The sequence below is a fragment of the Topomyia yanbarensis genome, chromosome 1, assembly GCF_030247195.1.
Source record: "Topomyia yanbarensis strain Yona2022 chromosome 1, ASM3024719v1, whole genome shotgun sequence".
NCBI lineage: Eukaryota > Metazoa > Arthropoda > Insecta > Diptera > Culicidae > Topomyia > Topomyia yanbarensis.
Genome location: NC_080670.1, coordinates 17,553,150 through 17,565,215, shown reverse-complemented (window position 1 = coordinate 17,565,215; position 12,066 = coordinate 17,553,150). Strand labels below are relative to the sequence as shown.

At 39.4% G+C, this 12,066-nt stretch overlaps 1 protein-coding gene across 1 annotated transcript; it reads right to left on the bottom strand.

Moving 5' to 3' along the window:
* Window positions 1–1,614: 1,614 nt before the first annotated feature.
* Window positions 1,615–12,033, bottom strand: LOC131677023 (sodium channel protein Nach). Its single transcript, XM_058956527.1, has 8 exons — window positions 11,527–12,033; window positions 11,057–11,447; window positions 10,841–10,992; window positions 10,430–10,547; window positions 5,933–6,082; window positions 4,294–4,495; window positions 4,005–4,176; window positions 1,615–3,938 (listed from the first exon to the last, which is right to left on the bottom strand). The coding sequence occupies exons 1-8, from the start codon at window positions 11,727–11,729 to the stop codon at window positions 3,662–3,664; spliced, it is 1,665 nt and encodes a 554-aa protein (XP_058812510.1). The 5' UTR covers window positions 11,730–12,033; the 3' UTR covers window positions 1,615–3,661.
* Between the last annotated feature and the right edge of the window lie 33 nt (window positions 12,034–12,066).

Sequence of the window (12,066 nt, the reverse complement as noted above, 5' to 3'; positions counted from 1 at the left end):
TGGAGCGGAAGGCCGATAGCGGCCGTTCGGCGAAGATAATAACGAAGAAGAAGAGAAAGGAAGCATTGGAAAAACTGTTCGACAACATGAACGGAACGAGTTTGCGTGACGCCGGCCGAAATAATCACTGCTCCCATACCTTGATTCACCGAATCCTCAAGATGGAGGACATTATCTCTCGGAAAAAAAACTCGGTCCCTCGAGTACACGGACGAGCAGATAGCAATCGTGAAATCGCAGTGCCGGTGGATGACGACGAACTACCGAAGGACGTCGTTCGTGCTGGACGACGGAAGTTACTTTCCGCTCTCGTCATTTCCAGGAACTGACAGGTACTATTCCAGCGGCAAGTCGGCCACACCCCTTGATATAAAATATATGTTTAAGGATAAATTTGAAGAAAAAAGTTATGCTGTATATCACCATATCGGACAGAGGGTTTTCAAAGCCGTGGTTCTAGCCGAGCGGTCTGGCCATCAATCAATAAATGTACCAGAAGAGAAAATTCTTCTGCCGTTCTTAAAGGAGCATCATGCGGATGGGAAGTACGTCTTATGGCCGGACAAGGTATCTTCCCATTACACCAAAATGACGCTGGAGTATGTTGAGCAGAAAAAGATACCGTGTTGAAAGAAAGGAATCCGACGTCCCATTGGGGCTGCCTCAGTGCCCTAGTGTACAAAAATAATTGGCGGGCCCTAGTGTATAAAAATAATTGAATATTGGAGAAGGGACCCTGATCAGTCGTACGACGCAATTTAGTCGCAATGCTCTCACAAGAGCGCTGGACGGCATTGACGTCCATCTTCCGGATACAATTCCGGATCCTGGTGGTCAACTGCTTCGTATCCTTAGCAGTGCCGTCCAGCGCTCTTGTGAGATCATTGCGACTAATTTGCGTCGTACGACTGACCAGGGTCCCTTCTTCAATATTGATGGACGTTTTTTGAAGTATAAACATTATGTTTGTAATAAAAAAAACTGAATTCGTTGATTTTTGTTTTGTTTTTTAACTACATAACTGAAAAAATTCTCAGCTTTTATTGAACACCCGTGACATCTAGCAACATTTTGACAGAAATGATTTTATTTCTGGTTACCTATTTTTCAAGCTAAATCAAATAAGGCGAAGGTCCTTTTTATGTGCGCAAATTATACTTGCGGGCCATTGTTTTGAAAAACTATAAAAAATACACAATACAACAATTAAAATCAGCAAAAATGAGTTCGATTTTTTTTCTACTTCAAAATTAAATTAAATTAATTGAATAAATGATTGAAAACGATTATACAACACTAATTGTTGCTTACATAGTAAACAACCAGTATTAAAACTGGTATTGTCACGAGTCACATTTCCACTGACAGCACGAAACCTGACGAAATGCTAACGGCAACCGTACACTGGGGTACAAATGTACCCCATGCCAACTTTGACACCTGCTTCCACGAAGGCTATAACGGTCAATTTCTTCACTTGGATGAAATCCGGTTTTCTTTGAAAACCTGTTTTCGGCTAATTGGTCACCAGCAACCTGAAAACTGGTTTTCAGTGAAAACCGGATTTCATCTAGTGAAGAAATTGGTCGTAAGCGAACTGGTTATACCATCTTTTACTACTAGGAACTCTAAATTGAATTATGGTTAGGGTCCCAAATCGGTAAATGCCGAATTCTCGTCTTCATACGACTCTAAAGAAGGTGTGGGGTACATTTGTACCCCAGTGCAACGTTCTAGTGTTAATTTATCGACTAACTTGGTTTGCGTCGATGGAGGTGTCTCTTCAACATGTTGATCGACAAATTTAATCTGTTGGAATCTAGTACTCGATGAAATTGATTGAAGCAAGGAGCGATGAAATCGGCACATAATTTCATCGTCATATTGTATAACAGACCAAATCGCAGCTTTCTCACAAAAGTTTTATTCAAATATTGTATCGTCCAAAATTTTGAAATTGTCAAAACAATGCTGATAATTTATTTTTGGAAGCCACTCGAATAATTTGCGGTATTTTTTGTACTTTATTAGTAATGTCACTGAGAACTGACATACAAGTAATGTTTTCAACTTGTGTAAGAAATAAAACTGTCACTTTGAAATGACAACAGCAAGTAGCAACTTGCCACTGCACTGGCTGGCGCTTCGATCGGCCAGCAATCGCTATACGCGACTTGTGTGCGAACTTGGATACAATGATGACTCACGCATGCGAACCTGTATGCGATGATGATTTTCAACGTATTTTCATTTAAATGTTTACACAGGTTTTTCGGAAAAGTTTGTTCTAGCTTATATGTCTGTTCTCTGTGCTATTAAATAAACGAACTGAGTATAAAAAAGTGCCTATTTGTCAAAATCAGTGCAAAACACAATCGCTTGAGCTCGCCAAAAAACTGACTGCACGGTCAATTGTGCCAATAACTATTTTGCATTTGAATTTGAATCATGATAATCTAATAAATCGACTGATATTCTTATTTTATAGTTTAAGAAATGTTTTATATGGATATACCGGTGTCAAACCAGTGTACAATTTCTCCTACGAATACCACCAAGCTAGCATTCAATTCTCATACATGTGCAAAGAAAATTTATTGGGCCTTAAGCTCCAAAGTACGCGTTTATCTGAATTTGTAGTCACTTGGTCTAACTGTGAATACAGCGCTTACAGGATCAAATACTGACCAATTAACCGTGATAAGCAAAAACAGTTGAGCTGTAACTGGATTACGAGAGAACACGTGTGTAGGACGATATATGTACCCTACCATCCGTCAGCTTTTCGTTTGCACTTTAGCCTCTAGTTAATGCATAATTACTGTTTATTGCTTTAATCGTTGCAAATTATACCATTTCCAGCCGGTTCCCGCGAACTTCACGAGCTGTCACTAATTGAATTTGGAAAATCGATTCCCATCCTGGTTTTTTTCTGTTTTCGATAACGTGGTTACGGTTAGGCGAGATCTCGTTCCGGTCAGTGTTGGTTAGATAATCTAGGCAAAACATTTCCACTGCCATTGTGTAATATATAATTATAAACGCGTTCGCCCAATCATTGTGGGCTGCGGTGTGGCAAAGCTTTGCTGTTTGGGTGACACACGATAACTTTGGTAACCGGACAAACTAGTTGCATTTTAAACAACCCGCTTTTCAGGACTCGTTACATGCTATAAACATTGATAAACAAAAACATGTCCTCTTGAAATATTTATTCGATTGTCATGATCTTCCGGTCGACATCAGCTACCGACAATGGTCACACCAAACTGTGCGAAGAGGACGTGTTATTCAATATATTCTACCTCATCCCAATGCTCAAGTGCTGAACAAACAGGTAAAACGCCAAAGTGGTAAATGTTAATCAAATTTTAATCTACATTGTGCACCCGGTTGACCCGTGCTTGTGTGCGGGGCTGGTTGCTGTGGAACCGGTCTCGAAAAATCATCCTCGTGTAGCGGTACCTGATGACAGACCAACATCCGTGCGCATATTATCGTACCATTATCCGGTAGAGTGGACAGAAACCATCGCCTATTGGTCAGTTATTGGTATCTACGATGTGTAACAGCTGACGCTGTATCCCAGTGTCGCTGTCACCGTGAAAGCAAGCAGAACGACGTTCGTTGACGATGGTCGTCGCCTGATGGGAATTTAAATTCAGTCCAAAATTTGTGCCGCCACTCGATTTCGTCGGCTCCTTTGACGCCACCGGCTCGATTTGTCCAGCAAAACCAATACAAACTGTCGGATGATGAAGTAAACATTTTCCGAAATGCTTATCAGCGACAACCCAGCCATGATACCGCACATGCCACCAAAGTTGCTAAAGATCTCGAACCAATAGAACACAACATCCTGCTTATACAGCAACGTTTCAGGCTGTCCGAAAAAGATACGTACCACGCTGACTTCTGAAACGTCCTCGATCCCGTGACTGTAAATAGATACCTGACTTCAAACATCGCTCGGATCAGCTAGATTCGATTATATTCGTACGTACGTAACACTGAAGCCTTTTCGTCTGGTCCTTATCAATGGTAGCTCGGTAGCGGATATTTGATACTTGCTGTCGGAACAAGAGGGTAAACATTCCGGGCAGTACAACGACTCTTCCATTTCCTTCTCCAGACCAGGGATAGGCGTAATTTCCGTTATGACGGTGGACCATTTTACTGACCGTTTTCGAGTTGTGAATCGGAAGGCGGGCGTGAAAGAGAGAGACCACATAATGAGTACAAATTTTTGCATGATTTGAGACAAAACAAAGCTTCAAGTTCAGACCTACTCACTTTTGTACTTGTTCAAACACACGATGTGCTGTAGATTACAGATGGTTACGGACCTGTCGCTGGCACTGCCCGATATCGGCATGTAAAATGGAACGCATTCGCACAGGGCCACCACACTTCGGATGCGGCAGGCGGCAACGCAGTTGCTTCTCCCATAGCGACCGCCGTATCTAAGCAGCTCGTTGCGGAAAACGCACTGGCGCTGGTTGACGTACGGGGCGAGAGGATTCTATAGTTAGTATAGGTACCGTTTACGAGAGTAAATTTGGACTATGGATTGATGCAACGATATACTTGTGGAAATTCCAAAACAAATTTGGAGCCAAAAGAGGAAAATTATATGTATATACGCAAAGAATTCATTTTTTTATAAACTTAATTACACAAGTTTAGATTTTTTCACTTCATACTATTTCCTGTATTATTTACATTTATTTGAATATCGGTTGAACAAAATAACCGTGTGTTATTATTTCAGTTAAAAAACCTAGAAGCATGTAACATAATTCAAAATTCTATTGTTATCAATAAACGCTGATAATTGAATGTTCGCCACATCACGGTGAACAGGTAGCATAAATTGTGCCACAGTTTGGTGGTGATGTTTTCCGTGTATAATTATCACTGTCACCATTTAGATACACTTCATGGGATACAGTCATGATTGCGTACAAAGCACCGCGTGGTACCACTTCCCTAATGCTAATTTTTGGCAACAGAGTGCAGAACTCTGTGTGAAAGTGGTTACTCTGTGGTACACTAAAGCATTACAGCATGGAGTTTGTTGGACATTCTCCAAACGGACGCAGATGGGCGACACGTGTTTTCGGTGCATAGTGTTTCCTGTGTAGACGGAACATTGGTAGACAACATTGCCAAAGGATAGATATTATCAATTCCGAAATCGATAAATCATGGGGAAAATATTCAGTGGGATGTAAGTAATAATGAGAGATGCTAGCCACTACTGGAAAGGGACCATTCATAAATTACGTAACGCAAAAATTGCCCAAAATTGACTCCCCCCTCCCCCCATGTAACAAATTGTCACAAATTTCTTTATCCCCCCCTCCCCTATTACGTAACGAATTCCTTGAAAAAAAAAAATTTCCTGAGGGAAAACATGTTACGTAACGATCTAGCTTACTCCCCCTCCCCCCTATGTCACAATATGTAACAACTTGTCGAACCCCCCCTCCCCCCTAAAAGCGTTACGTAATTTATGAATGGTCCCAAACTTATTGCAATGTTTTACTGTCGTAATTCGCAAGTTGGCCTCTTTTTAACTGCACCGTTTTTTAGTTGGATCTCCACTGATTGAACTATAGTCAAATTACAAATACATCTGCTTGTCAAATTTCAATGTCAAATTCACTACAACTGAGAACAATTAGATATGTTCATAGATGCATTTTCACTACTAACATCTCTTTCGGTCAGTCGTTCCGGTTGTTGCACCTAGCGAATCAAATTCACTAGTTCACTTCACGTTAACCCACCCCCTAAAATGAAGGTTATAACTGTATCGTTGATCTAAACTGAGTGCTCAAATTGAACACAGAATGTTCGGTTGCAGTTCAGTTCGGGAATCACAATTGTGCAAGATTTTGCTTAATTGCTAACTGATGAAAAACCTTACCGTTTTTCTCGAGTATCTACGCACGTCTATCTCGCTTTCTATAGTGGTAGCATCCACTCGGACGAACGTTTCAGTGCCCAGATGCAGAAATTGCTCGCTGACTCCTCCCGTTGTAATGTCTGGAATCTCCGATGGGTTGAAAATTTGAAGCTGCAATGTTCGGATTAGAAAAAAAAATATTTTCTTGTAGTGAACATTTGGTATTTGGAATTCGAGGCTTTTAGCTAAATTTATTTTAAAAGATTCTCGAAAATCTTTCGAAAATCCCTCTTGACGTCATCCGTGATATTCTGCATAACATTAGTGATTACTTTTCGAGCAGTTTTAAACCGCATTCGTTTTGAAATTTTCAGTGGGATTGCCTTCTCGCCTATATACCAAAGGTGTTGTTTATGTTTAAAGTAAAGACGCTGAATCCCTTTGGATAAAGACTCGACACGTCTATCGTTTGTTTACCATGTATCTGTCAGTGTCATTCCAATCGAGCACGAGACCTGTCAACGGCCCTCGTTCCAGAAGGATTCGAAGCGATTTTCTTCGGATTGAGGACTTTTGACAGGTCTCGTGCTCGATTGGAATGACATTTACAAATAAATAATAAGAATAAGATTGAGATGGCGAGTCTTTATCCAGAGGGATTCAGCGTCTTTAGTTTAAAGGTCCGCACAGAGTGAAGCCAAATCTACCAATCGAACCGTCAGATGGCTATCTATCGTGCAAAGTAAACAAACATTCTTCTTACGGAGAACATGCAAGAAAAGTATTAGTGTTGATAAAAATAATATCATGGAAAAATATTTCAATCGACAAAACAAGACACTTTATTCAGTTTAGTATACTTTTTTGTAGCAATGTACAATAAATTAGATGTAAGAATGTTATAAATAAAGTGCAGTAAGCCACGAAACAGTAAGTTTTTAATTCACTCCGTATGAACCTATTGTGTAACTCGGTTGAAGTAACTCAAAGTTACAGCAAAAACTGTGGATGCTAGGAACAAAGAAGTAGGTATCGTTTTATGCAGTGTTGCGCATTCCTCTGTACGGGACTCTATAATACCACAGACTCTAGCCTATACTTTCTGAAATGCCGTTTAATTATTGCCCAATACCGTTCAATGAGATGCAGCTTGGGACAGTTTGGTGGATGGCGCCATTTTTCGACAAAATCGACGTTTAGGCACTTGAGCAGCTCCAAAGTAAAATAAGCAGATAATAGTCTAGCCAAACTAATGGGGGTTTAGTGTTTTGTGTCCACTGTGAAGGACGATGAACTTTTCATACTATATGGACAAATCGCTTGCCACATCAACACCTTTTTTTCAAAATTTTCCGTTCTGATCAGAGTAGGAAAAGCTCGCAATATGAACAATATACACTCTCAAGCATACCACATGCAATCCACAAGATTTTTATTTATTTGATCTTCGGCTGGTATCGTACAGATTCAGAGTAGGGGAACATGGGGAGACTTGAGCAGGTTTACATCCAGGCATTTTTATTTCAGTCACAGCAAGATTTTTCTTTTTTGCAATTAGAACACCACCTTCGCGGCATAGATGGCTGAAAGAAGAATTACGATCGCAGCGATAAAAAGCGTAGTCCGTCGTAAGCTCGGAATTTAACAGATCATCGCGTAGCCAGGTTTCGGCGAGAACAATAATGTCGTAATCGCAGGAGGTAAGGGCAAGCAACAAGGTCTGAGTTTTTGGTCTAATTCGACGGACGTTCTGGTAGTAGAGGGATCAAAATTGGTTTCACCTCGAAAAGTCGATTTTTGAGCTATAGTATCTCCAGCAAAGTTTGTATATAAAGGTTTCCCAATTTTATAGAGGTATTATTTTGGTGATTCATCCCTCTAAAGCAATAAATTTTTGTTTGGCTATTTATGAAAATGAAAGAAAACTTTATTCAGCAAAGTTATGGGGAACCAAGGGCAGTTCACTCTAGGAATGTGTAACAAATTAGCATAGCAAGCATAGCATAGCAAAAACGACCGCACTCATCATGGGTGGCTGATACAGTGAAATTTTTTATACAATAGTATAGTTCACTGCACACCACTTTGGCCATGTCCTTACGATTGCAAAAGGGAAGGATAATAAGGCAGTTAGTATAATACCTACTTAAGAAGATGCGGGGAACCCACGCAATTTCCATAGGTATAACGGTTGTTGAATTTTGTTAGTGGTGTAGGAAATGGGGTGCGGATTGGAGGATATATATTTGTATTTGATGCAGGAATGTGTAATAAATTTGCATCAAATTAATAAAAATGCATTTCCATTTTTGCACGAACTTTGCACTCCCTCGCAGAAAAGTTTGCTTAACAAACGTCCAACGTTTATCCATTTAGCTCAACGTTTTGTTGAATGTTTTTGACGTCTTACACGCAACGCAAAATACATTATGAATTTCTATTTTGAGGGAAAGAAATGCATGTAATTTCCCTGATTTTTAAAAATGCATCGCAAGTGATCTGCCCATAGCGGGAAATACAATAAGAACTTTACAAAAGAGACCATCTGTCTGTCTGAAAACTTCAATATCCATTGTGGATTTTTTTATGATACACCCGTCAAAATCATTTTTTAAAAATTATTTTTCCTGGTGATTTTTTAGAATTTCGAAATGCTCTAAGATTTCGAAATTGCTCCATGTTTACAACTCTTCTCCTTAACTTCAGCAAACCTCTACATGTGGCATATAATTTATGAATAGTCCCATAATAAGTATTATACTTATTTTTTTAACATGTGCTTTTTCATGCAAGAGATAGAATGCGACAAATCATTAACCCTGACTTTGATAGTGTTTGCTGTTGCGGCCAACAAGAAGCAAGACAAATGATTCCAATTTATTAACAATGTATATTGTGACAATTGTTAAAAAAATACCTACACACCAAAAAAATCTGAATTTTATCGTTGACGTAATTGCAAACATGACACAATTCAACAAACCGTAATTTACGAAATGACGGAACATTACCGCGTTCCATTCAATTTTACATGAAACATATACTTTACACGCACAATGACATAAAATTACACTTCCTACCATTCAGAACAAACGCTGTATGTGGAGTAAAATTACATGATTTACAAAATTAAACGTTATGTAAAATTAAAAACAAACGTAAAACTAAGTCATTTTTTATGCTCGTATATGTCAGAGTCAGGAGACGTAAATTTACACTATTTTTTCTAGGTGTGTACAATAATTCTAGAGAAAATTTAGAATAGGACGTAAGTAACAATGAGAGATTCTCTTTGGGGTCTTTCTCTTCTGTTCATTACTCAGCCATTTCAACATTTACTACTCTACTCTTTGCATAATATTCTAGTAAAAACCGTCGGCTTTCGATATGTACTGGAAAATTAGTGCAAAGTGTTGTAATGACGTCGTAATAAACGAAAGAGAAAGTAAACAAAGAGAGGCTCTCAATGTTACTTACGTCCTATTGAAAATTTTCTCTAGAATTCATCATTAAATTTAGTGTGATACAATAGGTTTGTTCCAGTACACGGAAGTCACTCCCTGTTGCTCCGGAGTAAAAAATTCTTGCTCCTTTTCGCTCCGATTTGCTACCGGAAGATGAAAAAGAAAAGAAGATAATACAGGAACGATTTTCTTCCTGTTTGCTCCGGAGTACTTCCAGTTTCTCCTGGTACTGGAACAAACCTAATGTGTTTCTCACTTACACTTATAGGTTATCACATTGTAGGTTAGCAAATTTGTAGGTTATGAGATTATAGGTTAACAAATTTAGAGGTTATCAAATTAATGTACATGAATAATTGTATATAGGTTTTCAAATTCGCATGGGTTATCGAATTCAATATGAGAAACTGTTCAAATTCACATACTTAGCATAAATCTAGATGGTGATAAATTTAACTTTATAATTATTCATTTATCACGTGAACTGCACTTGCTTGTCTAGCCTTGTAGCACGTTATGAGCAGAATCTCGTTCCGTTCTTTCTCTTCTCTTGTTATGTCAGTCGCTAACTATCGGCTGCTGTCGAGAACGATGGGGTGATCATCGAAGATCGTCTTGGTGAGTTGTGCCAACCGAGGGGTCGTAATAGTTTGCTTTACAGATTCATATGAATACGGCTTTATCTACGGAAATTTGCGGATTGAAAAGTTATTTTATACCAAAATGTTGCTATTTGAGAGAAAAACATTCAATAACTCAATAGATATGAGAGATAGACACAATCTTACATTATTAAAATATGTACTTTCTTGTGCCGGAAAAATCTTAGAACATTTCGAAATTATAAAAAAATCACCAGGAAGTTATTAAACAAAAATGATAGAAAAATTCACAAATGTCTATTAAATCACACGCAATTCGAAAGTGCGAAGTCCAGGTTAGTGGAAAGTGCGCAATATTTTGATTACTTTATATGGGCTTAGTCTATGCGATACGTCCAGGGAATCAAGCATCAACAACATTTGGCACAGTACTACTACGTAAGGTAACTTACCTTAAATCCAATGTTATTAAACAGATTGTGAAAGTAATCGTTGCTGGAGCCATTCAATAGCAGTACCAATCCCATTTCAGGTCCCGTAACATCCAAAAAGTACGATGGCGGATGAATCCTTTCGTCATTGAGCGTATGCAAGAGCGTAGAGAATACAAACGTATTGAATAGTAAAAAAAATTATTGCGAAATCGTCCAGTTCGTTATCCTGTTCAAGGGCTCTTTCACTCTGCGAGACCGTCAATTGAGGGTAATTGACATTAGTTAGAAACATCGCAAAGAAATAGTATAACTACCGGTAATTCAAGAAATTCAGATGACATTCAATTATTCCCTGTTATCTTCTATTTGTCAATTCTCAGCTCTATAGCAACAACAAAGAAAAATATGCGATTGTCTATAGCTACTTACTCGTTATCCTCGTTGTGTCCAATAAAGTTGAAAGTGCAACAGAATCCGTACTGTGTTCGTCTCACCTCAATCATTTCGTTTTTCGTCATGCACGGTAACTCGATGCTTTTCCAGAAGCAACGCAACAGCATCTGCTCACAGCGGGGTGAGAGCTGGAATTAAGATGCACGTCCGTAAACATTTTGAACTTGTTCGAATACTAACTGAGAGACGCACTTTCTCCATGGTATCGTAAGCACTGAACATCCCGGACACGTTGTTTGTATCGTAGATATCCAGAAATTCCTGAAACTCCGTCATTGGATGTATCTTTTCGTAGTCAAAATCGAACAGCTTTCCCAACAGGCGGATCTGGTTCAGAAAGAAACTGACATTTCGCATCGCCGGATCCTTTCGGCTGAGATTTTCCGCATAGCTGATGGCCGCTGCGCGGGATATTCGATTGTTGTTACACAAGGCTATCGCCGGAAAGGGGACGTTCTTTATCGGATAGAAAGTGTCGTGCAGGGTGGTTATCAGAGGGTTAGAGGTGAAACTGTTCCAGGCTGTGACCAGAATGATGATCAAAGCGACAGTTTCCACTATTATTATGAGGAACCACATCAGCCTGCGAGGGAGAAGATAAATAGCAGAAAAAATCCTAAGAAAGCCTGCATCATTTTTTTTGCCGGAACAATGACACACACCGTTCCCAAATGCTCCGATCTTCCTGTACCAGCTGTCTATAGCAATGAGTTGAAACAGTACTCCACAGTCGAACCAACTCATACTTAAAGCTATATTGCATCTTTTTACGTTCGTGCCTCCCGTTTGAGGGATATACTACACTTGACATATTCGAAGAAAATTTTCCATTACTGCTAGAATTTTTTTTCAGTTCAAGAACCATCCTGTGGCAACTTCTTTTTTACCTTCACGGCAAAATTGCTCCGCAAGGCTACAATATCACTTTTGTTCGAGATCCTGCCTTCAGGCGGGAAATTCCACCCATTCGACCACAGAACACGGCCACTGTTCGCGAGTGAATCGAAGAGAAAACCCGGTAAAGACGGAAATAAGTTGATTCTAGCTTGGTCCCAGTTGCGGAGGGACGGTGTGCAGTATGGATTGCTTATCCGAGTGCGGCAACATCAAAGGTACACCGATGATTGTTTTCGCCGATATGTGTGTACCTAAGCATGCATAGGTGTGCTACGACGAGGACAAACCAAACACGACATTGAATG

What these genes read in the sequence shown, in the direction of transcription:
- LOC131677023 (XM_058956527.1), bottom strand. Translation starts at nt 11,729, where the DNA reads ATGGTTCTTGAACTGAAAAAAAATTCTAGCAGTAATGGAAAATTTTCT. An exon ending in GTGTTTGAACAAGTACAAAA is followed by an intron (nt 4,177 to 4,293) that starts GTGAGTAGGTCT and finishes GAAAACGGTCAG; the next exon opens with TAAAATGGTCCACCGTCATA. An exon ending in CGAAAAGGCTTCAGTGTTAC is followed by an intron (nt 3,939 to 4,004) that starts GTACGTACGAAT and finishes ATCTATTTACAG; the next exon opens with TCACGGGATCGAGGACGTTT.